The sequence below is a fragment of the Onychomys torridus genome, chromosome 2, assembly GCF_903995425.1.
Source record: "Onychomys torridus chromosome 2, mOncTor1.1, whole genome shotgun sequence".
NCBI classification, from domain to species: Eukaryota; Metazoa; Chordata; class Mammalia; order Rodentia; family Cricetidae; genus Onychomys; species Onychomys torridus.
Window position 1 is genome coordinate 56812528 of NC_050444.1, and position 20746 is coordinate 56833273.

The 20746-nt window shown below is 37.4% G+C and overlaps 1 protein-coding gene across 2 annotated transcripts in view; it reads right to left on the minus strand.

The window, feature by feature from the left end:
* Window positions 1-20746, minus strand: part of Znf292 (zinc finger protein 292) — a 72334-nt gene that overhangs the window by 17108 nt on the left and 34480 nt on the right. Inside the window, exons 2-6 of one of the 2 annotated variants that reach the window (XM_036177813.1) lie at window positions 18879-19033; window positions 18605-18683; window positions 18367-18502; window positions 5682-5884; window positions 500-636 (exon numbers count right to left, since the gene is read on the minus strand). In XM_036177813.1, coding sequence (XP_036033706.1) covers window positions 500-636; window positions 5682-5884; window positions 18367-18502; window positions 18605-18683; window positions 18879-19033 — 710 coding nt within the window. Of the gene's footprint in view, window positions 1-499; window positions 637-5681; window positions 5885-13812; window positions 13899-18366; window positions 18503-18604; window positions 18684-18878; window positions 19034-20746 lie in introns of those variants that run through there. The other variant, XM_036177814.1, reaches the window with a different exon arrangement.

Genomic DNA, 20746 nt, shown 5'->3' on the forward strand with positions numbered 1-20746 from the left:
ACCAAGTCAGCAAAGAGGAATGACCTCCACAGCTATGAAATAAACTACATTTCCATATTTTAGTGCTAAGTAACTCAAGATAGATAATATGCATATGAAAAAAATATAGAAAGAATCTCAGGTTGGTAAAAGTAAGTTGAAAATGAATTTAGTAGTTTCTGATAAAGTAAACCTTTTTATTTGTATTGTCCTTAACACAAAGAGTTTCTAAAACTAAAGTATGAACTGTTTGATAATCAGTTTGCACAGACTGTAATACCTGAAAATACACTTTTTGTCTTGGTAAGAGAAAAAGGTCTTTAAAAGCTTCTAAATTATATTAATTCTTAAAATCTACTTTGTATTCTTTTAATTGTTTTTGTTTCTTTTTTAGACAAGGTCTCACTATGTGGCCTTGGCTGACCTGAGCTTGCCTCTGCCCTCAAGAGAAATGGGATTCAAGGTGTGCACCACCCAACCTGACCTCTGTTTCTCTAGTTAAAAAGGACAAAGGACTCACCAAGCGCAGTACATGTCTCCTTGCTGGAGCTGCCGTGAAAGAAAAGCAGTACATAAAACAAGGGCGCTCTTCTCATCACCCTCAGACTCTAAGTTACAGATCATCTCTAATGCATCTTTGCAATCAACTTCCGAAATCTATAGACAAAGGAAACAGAAACAGGCCATAAACTGACTTGTGTGTGTAAACTAGTTAATTTTTTTCATTTGATAACACCAATTTTCATCAGTAAAATGTTATTAAGTTTTATACTATCAAATTATAATTGAGATAAAGACTTGGCTATTTTTTTTTAAATCCTTTCTTTTTAACTAATAAAAGTTAATACAGTATTCTGAAAGAATATTAAGAAACACAGGATACCAACTATGTTCAGGAAAGTATGACTATTCAGTAAATAACTAGTGTTAATCATAAACATCCTTTATCCATTACATTGGATCCATTCATTACCCAGAAAAGAAAATCACTTCACTTTTACTATTCCCCTTTGACTCACTGATTTAAATTACTACTAGAACCAGAAGACAGAGAAGATAATGTATTGGCTATTGGTTAACAAACTAAATGTCTACTCATCTTAAGGGAAGAAATAATGCAGAACATTGTATATAGCTATATCACTTTAAAAATAAGCTCACAGCTCTACTTTCTGCTTTTCATATAAACTTATTCCATTTTAAAGCTTTTCTAAAAATTCATATAATCTAGATAAAGGCAACCTGAATCATTTAACCTATAACTAACTTTAATTTTAAAAAGTACCATCTTAGTTTATATATATAAACAGAATTTTATAAATATATAAAATTTATATACACATGACATATATATAAAAACAGAATTAACCAATGACGTCTACAATTTACTCCAACAAACATTATCATCTATGTTTCACAGGATAGAAAGATTTCATTCCTTGTAATATAAATGAGATGGAAAAAGAACTGAAGACTAATGAAGATCATTAGCATCTTCATACCACAGAATTGTATTTCTCTCTCCTGTTGATAATCTCTCTCACACTTCATCAAATACAAAGTAAGCAAAAGGTAATGTGTAATGTGCTGTGTTTAAATGGAGAACAGTAATGTGTGACTTTAAGGTTGACCAATGATTAGGACAAAGGCTGTGTGACAATCCATTTGAGAGGTTTCATTATATGAAATTGAGCATGGAAACATTAATAAGAGGCTGGGCATAGTGGTGCTTGCTGATAAATCCCAGGAGGCAGAGGGAAGGAAGATCAGAAGTTCTAGGCCAGGCTAGGTTACAAAACAAAAATAGAACAAACATAATTTCCATTCTTGTGATTTAGTAATGGTTTATTTTTTTTATTTTTTTTATTTTTTATTTTTTTTGAGCTGAGGATCGAACCTAGGGCCTTGTGCTTGCTAGGCAAGCGCCTACCACTGAGCTAAATCCCCAACCAGTAATGGTTTTATTTTTTAAAGACATTAAAGAAGATTTTATTTTTGTTTTGTGTATGTATGAGTGCCTACATGTACTTACGTGTACCATATGTGTGCCTGGTGTCAGAGGAGACCAGAAGAGGGATAACCCAATTCCTTGGAACTGTAGTTATGGATGGTTGTAAACTATATTATGGGCTGGGAACCAAACCCAGGTCCTTTGTAAAAGCACTAAGTGCTCTTAATCACTAAGCCATCTTTTAAGTTAGTATGGGATTAGTAGCTGGGTTCTGACTAAAGCCTAAACTATTCATGGTCAGCCATGAAATCCCCTAGGGATGATGAGTCAGGACTGTAAGTCTGAGGACCACCTCTGGGTACCCTAGTACACTGAGTGCTCATCTACTACTACTCTGTCAGACAGACTGTAACAAATCTTTATCTGTAAGTGACCTCATTTACACAGTCCAAGAAAAAAAGGGAATGAAAGATTTATACCTATACAATCAATATTTTAAAATATCCACAATAAGTTAAACACAATGTCTGACATTTCATGTATATTAATTACAGTTTCAGCACTAGACAGAAAGTGTAACATTTTTTAGATAAGAAGGAAATGATGTCATTTGTGAAGTAGACCCACAAATCAACACAAACTTTGTCTGACTGCCATCAAAGACCTCCTCTCTTACCATTTTATCACATTATCTTTTACAAGAGCTTTGCGAATTTTCAATAAGCACTGTAATATGCATTCATGGTGATAAATGTCAGATAAACTGAGAGGTTTTTTAAACTTTTCAGAACATGTGAATAACAAAAACATGAGCAGACTTTTTACTGGGGTCAGCTTCTTCAGAATTAGCATAATCAACACGAGAGCTCGCTGAAGAGACACTACCACAGGCCGAGCTCACTCAAACCGGAATTGCCTGGACCAGATATGTATTACCTTTCAGATTTTTAAACTACTTTCATATATACAATGAGATACTGGATTTGGGACTCAAATCTAAACACAAAATTTCTTTTCACATCTTATACAACTAACCTTCACCTACTCTCCTACCCAGAGAATGTGAGGTGGAAAATGGTAAGGAGACAGAAAACAAGAGGGCGCGGGCATGGGCATACGCAAGCAAACCAACCAACCTTATGTGTTTATTCTAAATATAAAATCAACTAAACACTGGATGTAAACTAACGCTCCCAACTGTTTCTACTATCTATGACAAGAATCCCAGAAAAGCTCATTATTTCAAGAGAAGTCAGATGAACACCCCTTTCTTATAGCCCCATTAAGTTCGACATCCACCAGGAACAGTGCTATTACTACTGGGAAATAGTTAATCTCTTGCCTCACTGACACACACGGACAAGAATTTCCTCAGGACTATCAATCCAGGTCGCATCTGACTCTTAATTAATTCTATCCCCATAGTCTCCAAGGAACATGCTTTTAAAATTCAAATCTTATGCTAAATCAAAAGAAAAGAAAACGAACAAAAAGTGTGTGTGTGTAAAGTAGAGAATAGAACATATTTGTGAACACAATCCCTAAGTGGGGGTAGTATCTCTTGTAAAGTTTCAAGGTGCAGGTGACATGATTACTTTTCCCTTGTAGCAGAAATAATGGGCCTGGTTGACTAATCAATTTTAAAACATTTTCCTTATATGGACAACAAATAAGTTTCAAATATGTTTCTAGTATCAATATTACAAAAGTGATCTATTTCTCAGAAAACAAGTGTTTAACAAGGATATCTCTATATACAGAGACCCTGAAACTTAATCACTATGATTGACATTTTTCCTTGGGTGGAGGACACAGAGATCTTAATGAACCACCAAAATAGTTAATTCTACCTGCTTAATAAAAGAAAAGGAGAACAGTATCACTGCTCAACATCAGAGGTCTCTAGGATCTCCAGGGATCTTTCTGGAGTATATCCCAGAACAGGCTGCTGCTGCTGCTTAACTCTAGATAATTACACCAAAAAAGAATAGGATGAGGATTTCAAGATCTGGTTATTTAAAGATCTAGAAACAAACTCAGCATTCACCTTCAAAGGTAATCTAATAACTGCATCCTTAGACAGCTCCCCATTAGCAAGTTTCTTTAGTGCAAAGACCACACACCTTGTTTGGTGGCCACCCCTCCTACCCAGTGTATACAACACACAGTGTACATTTAATGCCACATACATTTCAAAGGCTATTATACGAAATTTTTTTATTTGTCAGTTGTCATTTTCAACTAATAAGAAAGCTTCAGTTTTAAATTTGCTCTCATACATGGAAATGGAAAAATACAAATTACTGGGAAAATAAAAAGAAACAGTAAAGAGACATAATTATAGATTAGACAATGTCTAAACTAATAGAATAATGTCCAAGACTGGGAGCTATGTTTTATTTCATCCAGCTTAGAAACTGGCTGGAACCACTCTTCCTAATTTTTCTAATATTTTCACCATATCCAAGAAGCTTATTCATCATCTATCTTCTTAATTTTCATTCACAAGAAAAGAACATAGACATCAATCTTTACCCTCACAGGCATTCACCTCTAAGGTAACCATGTTCTGAACTCTAATTACAGGCTTCTCTGTCTTCTAGGGACTGTACATAGGATATGTTTGATAATTGTGTTCTCCATCTTGTATTTCAGCACTCCCTTTAACATATTAAGTCCTTTAACATAGAAGTACATAAAAAGTTCCTTAAGTCTTGATTATTTTCTATCAGTATACAATGAAATATGATCATGATGACCCTCATCTCCCTTCTCCAATTTCCTCAATGTTAAAAACAACCAAAATCCGGGTCCAGTGAGTGCTGCCCATGTGTGTATGAGTGTGAGGCCATTCTCTGGTGCATGGGAATTTGATCAGCACTCTCCCCGCTCCATACCCCTTTCTGCAACTACAAACTGCTAAAAACTCCTCAGTAAGGGGAGGAGCCTGAAGATAATCGGTCCCATCTATGCCAGATTTTTGGCAGGCCTGACCTCCACAATTCCTTTCTTTTCTTTTGACTGTTCTTATACAGGAGAGATGTAAGACACTTGAAAACAGTGATCACAGAGTACTGCAGTAATAAACACGTACAGTTCAATATACTATTACTTTTTATCTAAATTCTTGAAACACAAAATGCTATCTCAACTTTTAATTATAAAATCAAGTGAACAAAAGTGGAGAATTTCCTGCTAGTAATAATTATACTTCCTGATTTTTGTGCAAATTCTGCACTTAATACTAAATGAAGTTAAAATAGAATTTTACTAAAAAACACATTTATACTAAAACATTTAGTTTTTGAATGGTATAATTTGTTACATAACATTGCGTGTTTATTTACATATAGTCTACATCTATGGAGATAATTTATATAACTTCTACCTAGGACTGCTTTTCTTGGTAAATTAGTCAGCTAAAAATATTCTTAGTTATCCTAATGTCAAATAAAAATGAAGTTATGGCATAAATACTAAAAGTTGCCATGAAACTATTAAGACACCATCATATTTCCTTTAATTTAGTCAACACAAACTATCCACAGTATTTAAATCAGAAGGTCCAATCTATCACATATGATCATGAAAGCAGCTGAGATTTAATTGCCCTTACCCAGGAGCATACCATATTGTAAGACAGACATAAGTGCTCCATTATTACAAGCAAGGAAGTCCAAAACATTCTAATCTAAATCTAGTTAAAAAATAATTTATCCACTTAATAATTACTAACAAAAAATATACTCACCTCTTCGATTAGCTTTTCATTTGGTGATGATGTGCAAAGACAGACAAGGTAAGTTTGCTTAAAGCTCCCTTTTGTACCAATCTCTGGATGCTCAGAACACAGCTTTGCTAGAGCAGTTGCTTGACTTAACTGATTTGTTTTGATTAGATGTTTAATTCTCATATCCAACAAGATGGGACCCTCAAAAGCTAAAAATTCATTCACTTAAAAAAACAAGACACAATAAATTATTAACATTTGGTAATTCAACTGCAATACAAATATTTAGAAGCAATTTAAAAAACCCATAGAAACTAAAACTTTTCCCTTTTGGCAATTTTCTACTGTCAGTAAGGATATCACACCATACTTGACTTTTTATGACTAAGAGGAGCCCACCCAACCTCCTGAAATAGACTCTTTGTGTGTGTGTGTGTGTGTGTGTGTGTGTGTGTGTGTGTGTGTGTGTATATACACATATCTAAAGGCTATCCTGAACTCTCTCTGAAGCCCAGGCTGGCTTTAAACTTGTGACCTGCCTGTTTCGGTCTCCCAAATGTTACAGTTACAGGCATGTGATGCCATATAAGGCTTTGCCAACTTTTTGTTTGTTTTATTTTTTGAGGCAGGGTTTCTTTGTATACCTTTGCTGTCTGGGAACTAGTTCTATAGACCTGGCTGGCCTCAAATTCATAAAGATATGCCTGCCAGCGACTCTCAAGTGCTAGGATCGGATAGGTGTGTGTGTGTGGGGGTACTACCCCCCCCCCCCCTACTCCCCACCACCACCTCAGGCTTGCCAACTTTTAGAGGTACAGCAAATGCTTTTATTCTTAAAGCACCATTTAGAAGGGGTTGAAGAAACCGGTTTTTCTGTTTGTTTGTTTTGGTTTTTTTTTTTTTGCAGGGGAAGGGGGAAGGAGGAGTGAGGGATTGGGAGACAGGATCTCACTATATAGACCTGGCAGGTTTGGAACTTACTATGTAAACCAGGTTAGCCTTGAACTCAAAGAAATCCTCCTGCCTCTGTCTCCAGATTAAAGGTGTGTACCACCACACCCAGCTTGAATAAACTTGATTACACAAATATTTCTGCATTGAAGTCTTTTAAAATTATAATAAATTATTATTCCCAATGCACTGATTCTTAAACAACCCAGAGTACCACACAATTATCTGAGTAATAATAAAGGGTACTCAAATAATCTTAGAATAAGAAATTCAACTAATACTTGGTTCAACATTGATAATGTATTTACTCTTTTACAAGGGGAAGTTTGTCTTTTACAAGGGGAAGTTTGTCTTTTTAATAGATGTTTCAAAATAAATAAAAGTATACACAAAAATATAGTTTAAGAAATGGAGAATGTCTGCCAAAGGACAAATGCCTTCAATGCATTTGTAATTTTATCTATTTCAGTATATGGCTAAGACACTATGTACAACATATTCCTATTCTGTTCAATCCTGTGCTCTTTGGGTTCTCGACAACACAACGTCGCTGTATCTGTGAAGAAGAATTCATGTTTTTTGTTCGTTTGTTTTTTTTCAAGACAGGGTTTCTCTGTGTAGCACTGGCTATCCTGGAACTCACTTGGTAGCCCAGGCTGGCCACGAACTCACAGAGATCCACCTGCCTCTGCCTCCCGAGTGCTGGGATTAAAGCATAAGCCACCATACTGGGCAACAACTATGAATTTAAACACTTTCCTAAGTTTTTTGTACCTGAATAAAAGTCATGTTTAAACATTTATTTTTGATGGCTAGCTTGAAGCCTTTAGGAAACTTCTAGGAACAAACAACTGAAATGTTCTGTAGATGAAACACTATTTTCTCTAACTATGAATTCATGGAAGATGTATGCAATGGGAGTCTAGCAGAGTCATAGGATCTAGGGTAAACATTAGAATGTAACAGTTGTCTCTGCATCTAGGGTAACAGCAGAATGCATTAAGTGTTTGCTGAAGGTACTAGACCTTGAAGAAATCATAGTAGACAACTGTTCTCTCTCTATGATTTATAGTTGTTTTTCTGAAGGGTCTTCCAATCATTGCATGACTTTGGTCACAGGACTGTCCAGGCACACTTGGAGGTCTTGGGTTACTGGGCACTGCAGACAGTGTACAATAAGGACTAAAGGTTGTGGGGTGACTCCCTCAGAGAAGACAGAATAGATCAAGGAGCTTTGGTTAGGAGGAACTTGTACCCCAAACACAAGCTTTGTGTATAATCAATACATCAAAAACAGAGGTTCTAGGTTCAGTTCAGGGAAACTCCCTGCATCCAGAGACCCTAAAATGACATTCTGGGATGAATCTCCTTCAAATGGCCTCCGGAACACAGAATACCCAACAGATCTATCTAGTAAGTAGCTTGTGAGAAGATGATTTTCAGCATCCCATGTACCCTTCTAGAACCTTTATTTTTAGTTTTTCTCTGCTCTACTAGGAAAAGAAATGTCTGTAAATCACCATTACTGTGATTCTTCATTATTAAAGTCACAAATATTTAAATAACACAGATTTCCAAATTTAAATCTTTACTCCAGCCCAGACCTCTGTACATACTAGTTAATCTTTACAATGAACCAAAAAGAAACTAGAAAGACTGAACACGGATAAATAAATCAGATGTACAAGTATCTAGTGCCTCAATACCTGACATGAATGTAATTCATTTCTTTTTTTAGTTCTACTTGATACAGTTAGGACATTCATATTTCAGTATATTTTCAGTTAAGTTCACCACCAAAGAAAACTCTAAAGGTTTTAAATAACTCTAAAATAAAGTTTTGGCCCATCTCTCTCTCTCTTCCAAAAGGAAATCCAAAGATACAAAATCTGGAAATTATTACAAATTTTCCCATGGAAACTCATGATCAATAAGTAGAATCTGGAAGATAGTGGTAAAGAATTTCAAAGTAGCAAGTATCTAAGAAAACTGATGGCATATCCTAAAAAGTCAATTTTAAATAATCCCTAAAAAGTTTTTGAAGCAAGAATATGTAAAAATTAGAATGATAACCTGTGCTGGTAACATGTTAAATCAGTGTATTAAAAAATAAGTATTAGGGTTCAGCAGCAAGAGCACTTGTTGCTCTTCAGGAAGCTCTATATTCTACTCCCAGCACCATCTTTGTAACTCCAGTCCCAGAGAATTTGACACCCTCTTCTCACCTCCCCATGTGATAGGTACACACGTGGAGCACATGCACACATGCAAGCCAAACATATACATAAAATAACAAAATAAATAGGAAGCAATTTTTAAAGACATATTAGTCTTAAAATTTTGTTAAAATAATAGATACTTATGTTTTAATGATGAGAAATTGCTGTGGATATCGCTCTGTGTAAATAAAGTTCTGATTGGCCAGTGGCCAGGCAAGAAGTATAGGCGGGACAAGAGAGTAGAGAATTCTGGGAAGTAGAAGGTTGAGAGACACCGCCAGCTGCCACCAGGAGAAGCAACATGTAAAGACACTGGTAAGCCACACGCCATGTGGCAAAGTATAGACTAACAAAAATGGGTTAATTTAAGATAAAAAAAGGTAGATAACAAGCAGCCTGCCACGGCCATACAGTTTATAAGCAATATAAGTTTCTGTGTGCTTTCTTGTTTGGGTCTGAGCGACTGTGGGACTGGCGGGTAAGAGAGATTTGTCCTGACTGAGAGCCAGGCAGGAAAACTCTAACTACAAGAAATCAATGGCACATGTAGAGAAAAATGGATTTCTAATAAGCATAGAATATTAAGAACACTTATAACTCAAATTCACATTTTGATGGCTATGCAGTAAGCAGATCTTTCTCCAAAGATGCTATACAAACAGCTAATGAGCACATAGAACATCACAAATTATCAGAGAAATGGAAGCCAAATGGCAATGTGCCACTTTGTGGCATTAGAACAGTCTAATGAAAGAAAGAAAAGTGGTGGTGACAACATGGAGAAACCAGGAGGCATGTATTGTTAAACAAGACTGTAAAATCACATAACCTCTAGAGTTAACAGCACAGCAGTCTGTCAAAAATTTATAACAAAACCATCCTATAATTCATCTATGCCACTTATGGATAGTACCTCAGAAGAACGAAAAGCATGTCTCAGAGATAATTGTACTCAGGTTTATAGCAGAAAGTGCTGTCTAGTTTTATGTCACCTTGAATCAAGTTAGAGTCATTTTGGAAACTGGTGATGCCTTCACCAGACTGTCCCTCTGTTACATTTTCTTGATTGATGCAGGAGGTCCCAGCTCACAGTGGACTTCCCTGGGGGGTTGTGGTGCTGGGTATATAAGAAACAGGCTAAGCAAGTCAGGAGGAGCTAGCCATTAAGGAGAACCCCTTTAAGGCCTCTGGTTCCTGGCGTGACTTCCCAGGATGATGGGCTACAAGCTGTGAGATGAAATAACCCTTCCTCCTCAAGGTGGTTCTGTTCATCAGCTCACTGAAGAACAGTTACTACTCATGGGCTAAGAGGTGCAGGTAGTATTTGGGTAAGCTTTAAGCTTTAACAATTCCCTTTGAAGAAGGAAGAAAGGTAATTACTGGGTCAAGACTCAAAGGATGACAAGCTGACAAGAAGGCGACTCAATGATTTCAACAGAAAAGCAGGGGGGGAGTGCTGAAGAACCAGGGTGACCAAGTTTCACTTGACATTTCAAATGACACATACAAAAGAAAAACAAGTCTGAAGAAGTACTAACATGTAAAATATTAGTAAAATGAAAACCCCAAACTAGCCTGTAACTCATCAAAATGTTAAAGCATTAAAGCCGAGGGAGGTGTTTCCAGGGAAGGGCCTATTGCCTAAAATTAGGTATTAGTTATGATAAAAGGAGAAATCATCTCATGAATTGTGCTTAAGACTCTGATTTAAGAGAAGAAAAAAAAAACAGAATAATTTGAAACTGATACACACTGTAATGTTCAAAATGAAGCCAGTGTTCTATTGCAAAGCAGCAGAGAAGAGATGATTTCCTGGATATGAGTGTAAGAATGGCTTGTGACTTTCAGAACCAGAAGTGATTACTGAGGACCAAAACAGAATGCACTCAACACAAATGGGCTATCCTTTTCAAGTAAATTATCTCAAAACAGATAAAAAACACTTACATGAAAATGGGAAACTATGACGTCTAGAGAAAAACACAAAAGAAAATCCATACCATGTTCAGTCTGGTGATTTCTAAAGGGAATATTGAAAATCTGGCCCTATAAAAAGGAGACCTGCTCTATCAGTAACTGTTAGGGGGAAGGCTAAGACACAGTAAAAGAACTCACCCATAAAACATACGGTATGATGAAGGATTTGTACTCCCCAACAGTTAAATTCCAAAAGAAAACAATATAGTTCAAAAAATATAGGCAATGATCTGAACAGGTTCTGTATCAAAGACATACAGATGGCAAATGTCCATCTTTGAAAAGATACTGGATATCATCTACCACTGCAGATATGCAAACTAAAATAATGTGCTATCTCCACAAAGGCTATCAGGTGGCTAAAACACCAAAAGTAGCCAACTGCTGGTGAAATTATCACCCAATCCTGACAAAATAAAAAATTCCATAAAAATACTCCAGAAGACAGTTTGGCAGTCTCTTAGAAAGCTCAACATAGTTTTACAACAAGATACAGTAATCAACTCTTCAGCATTTTCCCAACTCACGTGGAAACTTGTAACTACTCAGAAACCTACATATAAACATTTACAGTAGCTCTGTACAAACCACTAAAAATGATGGTGGTCAGTGAGTAAATCATGGTACATCTGTACAATGATATAGATTGACCAATAATTGAGAAGCAGAATAGTCCAAGATAGACTGTAGAATGGGAAGAATCTAATGATGGGACTTAGCTAGAGTTTATCTACCTAACATGAGGCTGCAGCTTGAACTCCACTATTAAAAAAAAAAAAAGTTTATTGATGGGCGTGGTGGCACAAGCCATTAATCCCAGCACTCGGGAGGCAGAGGCAGGTGGATCTCTGTGAGTTCTAGGACAGCCAGGACTGTTTCACAGAGAAACCCTGTCTCAAAAAAACAAAAACAAAATTTTTTAAAAAAAGTTTGGGAGGGAGTCTATCTATATGACAAATGTGTAAAGAGCATACACTAAGAGATGGAGAAAGAATAACTAAGAGTGTAGTAATGCATTAGCACTGGACATATCACTATAAACTAAGAACAAAATAGATCCATTTATTTACTATACAGATATTAAAGTATATATGCATGCGTGCACACACACGCGCACACACACACACACACACACACACACACACACACACACACACAGAGTCCACTTAGGTTACCTAGAGAAAGTGACACCACAACAGTAATAAACACATCCAGGAGCCAAGGAAATACGCAGGAGAAGCCTGGAGCATCTTGTAATAGCAGAAAACAAGGAAACCCATTGATGATAGGGTTATATCAATGCAATCAGAAAAAATTAACAAGTCCTAGCCAAAAGCTAGAGTAATTTGAGCTATAAAATAGCAGTAGTATTAGGCTCTGATCAAAGTATTTTTAAAAATGTCCATGAGCTCACACTAATATTAAATAAAAGAGCAAGTAAGTAAATGGAGAAAACATAAATATGCGCAGAATTTTGAACAGGGATATATGGATTCTGCTTTCTCCAGGAGGTTGAGGATAATTTCCTACCTCATAAGTATGGGATGTACATAAAAATATCCTTCAAAGATCACAACATGGCAGGGGCTGAAGAGATGGCTCAGTGGTTAAGGGCACTGACTTCTTTTCCAGAGGTCCTGAGTTCAATTCCTAGCAACCACATGGAGGCTAATAGCCATCCATAATGAGATCTGGTTCCCTTTGCTGGCATACAGGCATGTATGCAGGCAGAATACTGTATACATAATAAATAAATTTTTTAAAAAAAAAAGAAAGAAACTGTCTTTCACCAACAACTTCTAAAATCAAGACTCATTTAAAAAACCAAACCAAACCAAAGATCACAACATGGGAAGAAGATACACCTCAGAGAATAGAAACTGTCACACTATTCAGCTAGGCAGGCAGTCAAGGTTCACATCAACAATGGTGAAATCATGCTGACGTGATGTGAGAACAATGGCATTCTCCCTCTGTGGTCCTTTCCCCTAAAGCCTGAACCCCAATGTGATCATATGAATATCAAGTTTCAAGTAAGGAACACTGCTCAAAATATCTGCATCAGTATTCATCAAAAGTGTCAAGATCATCAAGGTAAGGTCTGAAAAGCTATTATACTAATAGGAACCTAAAGACAACTAACGTAGTGTGCTATCCTGGGTTGGTTTCTGGGACAAACAAAACTTGTTAAGCAAAGGCTATGGAATTCTGAATGAAGCATTGGACTTCATTAATACTACAATAGTTATATTGGTTTATTAATTCCAGGCAATGTACCATACTAACATAAAACATTAGTGCTCCATTAATCATCTCTAAAGGTGTAAAGACAGTAAATGAGGCTGGGTCTCATTGAGGGTCACAAGTGTAATCTCAGCACCCAGGAGGCAAAGGATTGCAGCAAGTTGGAGGCCAGCATATCTCAGAGAAATAAGGTAATACAAAAAATAATAAATGAAGTCAAACTTACTTCAATACTGAACATTCTTGCTTAAGAGAACTCTGAACAATGGTTATGGTCTTTCACCAAATACTTAAAGAGAAAAAGTAGAGAACGGTGGACCAGATATAAGAAGAAATAGGTATATTTGATAAATAAAGCAACAATTAAGAATATGGATAAAATGACTGAAGGCAGATAAGAAGCTAAGAGTACACAAGAGCCTCCATTTCTTCCCCATCCCATCCCCAGTAGTGGTGGATCATACACAGAGTCTTGTGCATACTAAGCAGGTACTTACCAACCAGCCTTTGGACTGTTTGAGGCAGGATCCCAGAGCATGGCTCAGACCAGTCTTCAATTCATTATGTAGCCCATGCTGTTTTCAAATTTAAGATCTTTCTGCCTCTAAACTACTAGAATTAAAACATATACTAATGTGGTTGGCTTTAAGTGGTCTTTTTACTGTTATAATTAGGGATCCTAATTGTATAGCTATATGCTAGTAGATCTACTAATGATAGAAACTGAGAAAGAAAAACACCTTGAATAATAAATACAGTACCCAAGCAATCTTGATTAGTTGGGAAGACAGAATGAATGTAGTAGTCAAGTTAGCTTTAAAAAGTCATTGATGTGGGTCTGAAGAAATGGCTCAGCAGTTGACAGCACTTCCTGCTCTTCCTGAGGACCCAGGTTTGTATCCCAGCTCCCACATCAGGCTCATAAACAGCTCTAACTCCAGCTCCAGGAGATCCAATAGGCCTCTTCTGGCCTCCACAGGTAGACACGCAAATAAACAAAAATAAAAATAAAAATTAATATTTAAAACATCATTTACGTACTAAAAAATAAAGTATAAGACGGGAGACTGGGGACATAACAACCCAAGAGCAACAATGAGTGGGGCTGAAGAAATGACTGCAGTTTGAGTACTTGCTGTTCTTGCAGAGTACCTGAGTTCAGTTTCCAGCACCCACAATGGGTGGCGCACAACTGTCTATAACTCTAGTTCCAGGGGATTTGAAACTCCTGACCTCCTGAGGCACCCACCCATGTGTACATATGCATATATACATATACATATAATTTAAAATAAAATTTAAAAAGAAAACTAATCTTGTGTGACTATAGTGATTTCAATGTCTTGTGAGAAATGGCTAACCAAAAACATAATTGTCACTATATTAAGTACAAATTATTATAATGAATGGGGTAACCTAAAGCTCACCATATCATATTTGGGATACAGACTAAATGTTGACAGCACAATTCAAAAAAACATATATCTAAAGAAAAGGAATCATGACAGCAGATGTTCGTGACACCAACTAAGCATGGCTATGACAGTGGTCTTTAAAAATCTCAGTTGTGGGGGCTAGAGAGATGCAAAATACTTGCTGTTCAAGCATGAAGAACCTGAGTTTGATCCTTAGCACTTACATAAAAAGCTGGACATGGTAGTGTGGGCTTGTAATCACAGGGCTGGAGAGGAGACAGAAGGATTTATGTAACTCACTGGCCATCAATCAGTCCAGCTGAATGATGACCTAACAAGTTCCAGTAAGAAAACCTGTCTCAAAAAATAAATTAGATTCTCCTGCTCCTAAAGTATGACATTCAACACTATTTTCTTGCTTCTATTGGTACTGACACATGTCCACTGATACCTATACAATGTATGTGACTTGTGAAAACACACACACACACACACACACACACACACACACACACACACACACACCCCTACCCCTCAATTGCAGACTGTAAATGAAGCTTAAATGGTAGAGTGCCTAGCATGCACAAGGTCCTGGCTTGATTCCCAGCACTGCATAATCAGGGCATGGTGGTACCAAACTATAACCTCAGCATTTAGGAGGTGTGATGCAGGATGGGGGATGGGGGCCCAGAAGTAGGAGGTCATCCTCCACTTAGTTCAAGACCAGCTCTAGAAAAAGTGCCTTATCTAAAAGACAAAAACTTCTCAAATGTAATTCTCACAATCAAGATTCTCTTAACAGGCTAAGAGTGAACTGAATTATAGATACCATTCTTGACAAGTGTTTGGAGTGATTTCGTTTTTCAGTGATGTTTCAGAGGGGCATTAAAATAGGAAGACAAATAAATTTGAGCTTTCCTATTCAGTTATAACTAAAGAAAGGCACAAGCAGTATGATAAGGAAGTCTACCTTTCACCTAAAGCCAGGTGGTGGCTCATACCTTCACTGGGAATTTAAGGCAGAAGGATCATCACAAGTTTGAGTCAAGCATGGCTCACACACTGAAACCATGACTTGCCTTACACTGATTTAATAGCTCCGCATTCTAGAAGGCTGAGACCCCAAAGGGAAGCCATCTCTGCAGTTCCTGTCTAGGGTTGGTGTTGTTATAGTTGAGCTTGAGTTTAGCAGATTCAGTAATGAACTAAACTCAGGGCTGAGTGGCTTGCCACTGTTCAAGCACTCCATCAAAACATCGAGAGCCTCACTATAAACTAGCAAGGGCAGCCCTTGGAGGCTTAGCCGCTGTGTGCTCACTCTCCTGTAGGCACTCACCAAAGACTATCTCAGGCTCAATGAGAAGACCAGACAGAGACTCTTAGACCAAAAAGTCGTCCATCCTTGTTTCACTACACTTGAAATTTTAAGTAAATTAGTACAGAGATGCCAAAATTTAATTCCTTCAACTTTTTCAAAGGAGGAAATAAATATATACTTGTGGTTTACATGGTTATTCACGAAAGTGGCTTTCAAAACAATACAGGGCTAAGTAAAGACTGAGGATTAAGGCTGCAGAGTCTCTCAAGCCAACAACTGTTTGCTTCCTATGTTGTATTAAATGTGGTCAACTGCAATCCACCTCGGTAGAAATTCTTCCTGGCTGCATAGTCCACATGATTCCAGTGGCTACATGAGGTTATGATTAAGAACTAAAGCAGCAAAGAGAATGACAGGCAGAGCCATTTGCTAACAGCTACTGTGTCAAAAACATGCAGTAAGGAACGAAGTACACTCTCTTTAAAACTGCAGTAACCCTCTGAAGAGGTGGAGACTCCTTTTTCTCAGATTTAATAAAATGTGTGAGTTTGGCAAAATGCTACTGAGAAACTGAAAATAAACAGAAAGGCTAATCCTTTATTTAGGTTGGCTATAATTTTATTTTTATTAGGCTACTTGTAATAGGACATAATACTAGAGGAAGTTCAGGACTGAACTTGAATTCTTAGCTCTGTTTCCTATCACTAAAAATGTGATGCAGAAAGATGACCAGTCTTTTCAAGCCTCCTTTCACTCATCTGTAAAATGAACAAGGGACAATAAGTCCTACCTTTATCAGAGGACCATTTCAAAAGTTAAAAGGACACATAGAGACACACAGGAATGCTGTTATGAGCTATGCTTAAAATAATTTGATATTACTATTAACTTGTATTTCCAAAACTAAGATTAAAAGTGTAATTTGATATTAGAAATAAAGCAAGTTGGTATCAATCTATTAGACAGCAATCTAGTATAATTAAGATTTGCTACTCCAAAATTATTGTTGTTGTTGTTTTAAATAATGTTCAGCCAGGAAGGGTGACTTTTGACTATAATCCCAGCATTGGGAAACCTGAAGTTTCAGGCTATTCTCAACTGTACAGTGAGATCCTATCTAACATGCCAGCATCATCATGACAAGTAAAATAAATAAGACCTTGTGCTAGTTTGAAAGAAAATGACTCCCACAGGGAGTGGCACTATCAGGAGGTGTGGCCTTGTTGGAGAAAGTGTGTCACTGTGGGGGTGGGCTTTGAGGTATCCTATGCTCAAGCTACACCCAGTGTGGCCCAAAGTCACTTCCTGTTGCCTGCAGATCAAGATGCAGAACTCTCAATTCCTTCTCCAGCAACATGTGTGCCTACACAACTCTATGTTTAACACCATGATGACAGATGGTCTAAACCTCTGAAAATGCAAGCCAGCTCCAATTATGTTTTCTATTATAAGAGTTGCTGTGGTCATGAGGTCTCTTCACAGCAACAGAAACCCTAACTAAGACAGATCTACTCTCCATTTCTCTATGGCCTTAATACCACACAGACCTGGATGTCCTTAGAAGAAGGGTAAAGCATGGTGAAGAAGGCAGAAGAGGAGAAAGGAGGGAACCTCTGGTCTCAAGGAATATTTAGAGATGAATAGATGAAGAGTATAAGGAACGTTCATTAACACTGGCTTAAATCCTCATCTCATGACCTTATAACCTACTGTCACAGAGCAAAACTATCTAGACTTTGGCAACAGTAAGAAGAAAAGCAGCAATAATCAAAGAGGTAGGTAGTGATAACTACATGCCCTTTGCTACTAGCCATGCTACTTTCTAATTACCTCAGTTAACTACCTATTCACTACCTTAGGGTTTAGAGTGAAATCTATACTAACTTTCAGAGATAATCTTTTTTGTTATTTTAATTTTTGGAGACAAGGTCTCACTATGCAGCTCCAGCTAGCCTGAAACTCTCTATTTAGGCCAGGATGACCTCACACAGAGATCGCCCCTCTGCTTGCCAGAGTAATTTTACGTAATTTAAAGAAAAAACATCCAGGAGACAGCCGTGCTGCTTTCTTTTTGGAACAGCTTTAAATGTGGTCTAATATCTGTGACTTAGCTCTCTACTCCAGACATTACTGCGATAGCTGATAGTCTGAGTTTAACTGGGATCTTTACTGCCTGAGCTCATAAAACAATAAACACAACAAGACTTGCAAAAATATGAGAGAATTAATCTTAGAAACAGAAGACCTCAGAGTTTCAGCAGTGACAGTTTACTCTTATTTGGAGGAAAATCAGGTACTACCTTATTTCTGCTTCTTCATCAGTCAAATCACACAAATTACATTGCTACCTGCTAGGGTACTATAAAAAGATCTCTTCTGATAAAAAGATGTTGAGGAAAATAACTGCAGTTTTGGTTCTTCTAGATTCCTATAAATACATCTTCCTCCAAATAAAGTTGAAAAGCCTTCACACAAATTTAATTAAACAAGTCTCTTTGATACATCTTGAGAGGAGTTATATTTATTTTTCCTAGGCTAATGATTCATTTGTTTTTCTTTCTCTCTCTCTCTAGAAAATTTACCTTTATCCTTATCCAATGGTTCCTGGGAAAGAATAGTGGACAGTACCGCGTTTTTCCACACCCCAGTCTCCTGAGCTAGAGTAGCTAAGAAATGCAGCTCACAGCTGCCGCTCTCCATCAGCGTCTCATGAGCTACCTATAAATATTAAATAAACACATCATTTAGATGTTTTCAAGTTTAACCAAATCAGCAGAACTCATTAAACTACATCCATATTTAATAGGTCAATAAGCTCACCTGCACCAATGTCTGAAACTGTTCCCACTGTTTATCTGATAACTCAACAGGTAGACATAATAAAAGTTCAACACAGCTTCTAAAAGAGAAAAGAATACAAATGATTATTGAAAGTAAAAGTAAAACAAAACCAATAATTCTTGTATCAGTACAGTCTTCATTAACTATTTTAAATAAAATCTACTTTAAATTAAATAATCATAAAGCCTGAGAAAATAAAGTTTAAGAAAAAATTAATTATGGTCTTCGATTAATTTTTCACAGCTCTACTTACAATGCCAAGCGTTCCAGAACCAAGGCGACACTTTCACATTCAGAGGTAAGGTATGGCCGAGCTTTAACATAACTCTGGATGGCCACTGTGTAGACCTCCAGTAAAGGTAAGGGGTCTTCTGAGGTTTTCCATTTCTCTGCATATTCAAGGAGTGTCTATTTTAGAAGGAAGAATAAAATATACTCAAATGTAAATGAAAATTACACAGTGACTAATTCAACTTTTTCTTCTTTCCCAACCATTTTAGACAAACATGTTTCCAACAATTTTGAAGAGCAACAAAAAAAGCAGTTTGTGCCATGCTGTTATCACGTCTTTAATCCCAACACATGGGAAGCAGAGGCAGGTACATCTCTGGGAGTTGGAGACCAACCTAGTCTACAAAGCAAGTTCTAGGACAGCCAGAGTTGTTAATACAGAGAAACCCTATCTCAAAAAACCAAAATAAATAAATAAACTGTTTTAAAAAGTGGTTTGAGCTGGGCCGTAGTGGCGCATGCCTTTAATCCCAGCACTTGGGAGGCAGAGCCAGGTAGATCTCTGTGAGTTCGAGGGCAGCCTGGTCTACAGAGATCCAGGACAGGCACCAAAACTACACAGAGAAACCCTGACTCAAAAAACCAAAAAGCAGTTTGTATTCCATATTAAAGAGTTAGTCTTGTTTCAAAGAGATCAGAGATGAATAGTGACTCACTAAGCAGCAGCATTTCATCACAGCTGGTTTAAAATTGGGCAATACAGAACCAAGTCCACCATGCCATATAAACTCCCAGGCCTAGCTCCTGTCCAGAAACTCCTACACTGGTTTTTCTTGGTGAATCCTACCCACTCCCCAGAACCATGTCCTACAAAGCCACCTCCTAGAGTAGCTCCCAACACTCAGGTCCTGAAGCAGCCCCACCTAAGGCAAGCTAGAACATCACATCCGAAACAACCAATGAAATAAATTAACATGCCAAAGTCACATCACAAAAACAAGAACAAAAAAAGGCCAACAGTCTGACCCCCAAGCCCACTACTTTTGCAGTCATGTTCTCCAGTGAGAACTACCTAGATGAAGTCCGGGACACAGAATGTAAATGAACTGTCATAAACTATACCTTTATCAGAGACTTCAAGGTATTTCAAGAAGATTTATAGCTCAATGAACCTAAAGAGGTTATTAGTGAGTTGTGTGATGGCCAAGAATACACAACATACACTGAATGGAATGAAGAGAATTGAGGTTTCGAAAAGTGCACTCAGTAAAGTGAGGAAGGCTAGTGGGAGCTAAAATTAAAATGGACCTTGTCCTGCTTTTGTTTGTTGTCAATTTGACACAGGAAACCAAAACTGGGAAATTGCCTCTGTCAGATTTGCTATGGGCAAACCTCTGGGGTATCTTCTTGATTTATGATTGATGTGGGAGGGCCTTAGTCAATTGTGGATGGTGCCAGCCCTAGGCAGGTGATCCTGAGTATAAGAAAACTGGCTGAGCAGCCATGAGGAGTAAGCCAGCAAGCAACACTCCTCCAGGAGCACTGTGTGAGTTCCTGCCTTGAGTACACGAGATGATATTGCTTTTGGTCATGGCTTTTTATCACAGCAATAGAAAACCTAACTAAGACAAAAACTGATAGCAGGAACATTGCTTGTGACAGACCTGACCACGTTTTGGGGAGGACTTTGGAAGGACTCTGGAACTGTGGGTTAGAAAAGCCATTAAGTGTTCAGAGCTTAATAAGCTACTGTGAGAATTTAAAAGACAGTAATAAAAAAGCAATGAATCTGATTCAAAGCTTGGCTCATAAAGGATATTCTGAAAGTCCCTTAAAGACCATCAGGATCCTTCAATATTTTCAATCAAGAACCTGTGGTTCTCGTCAGCT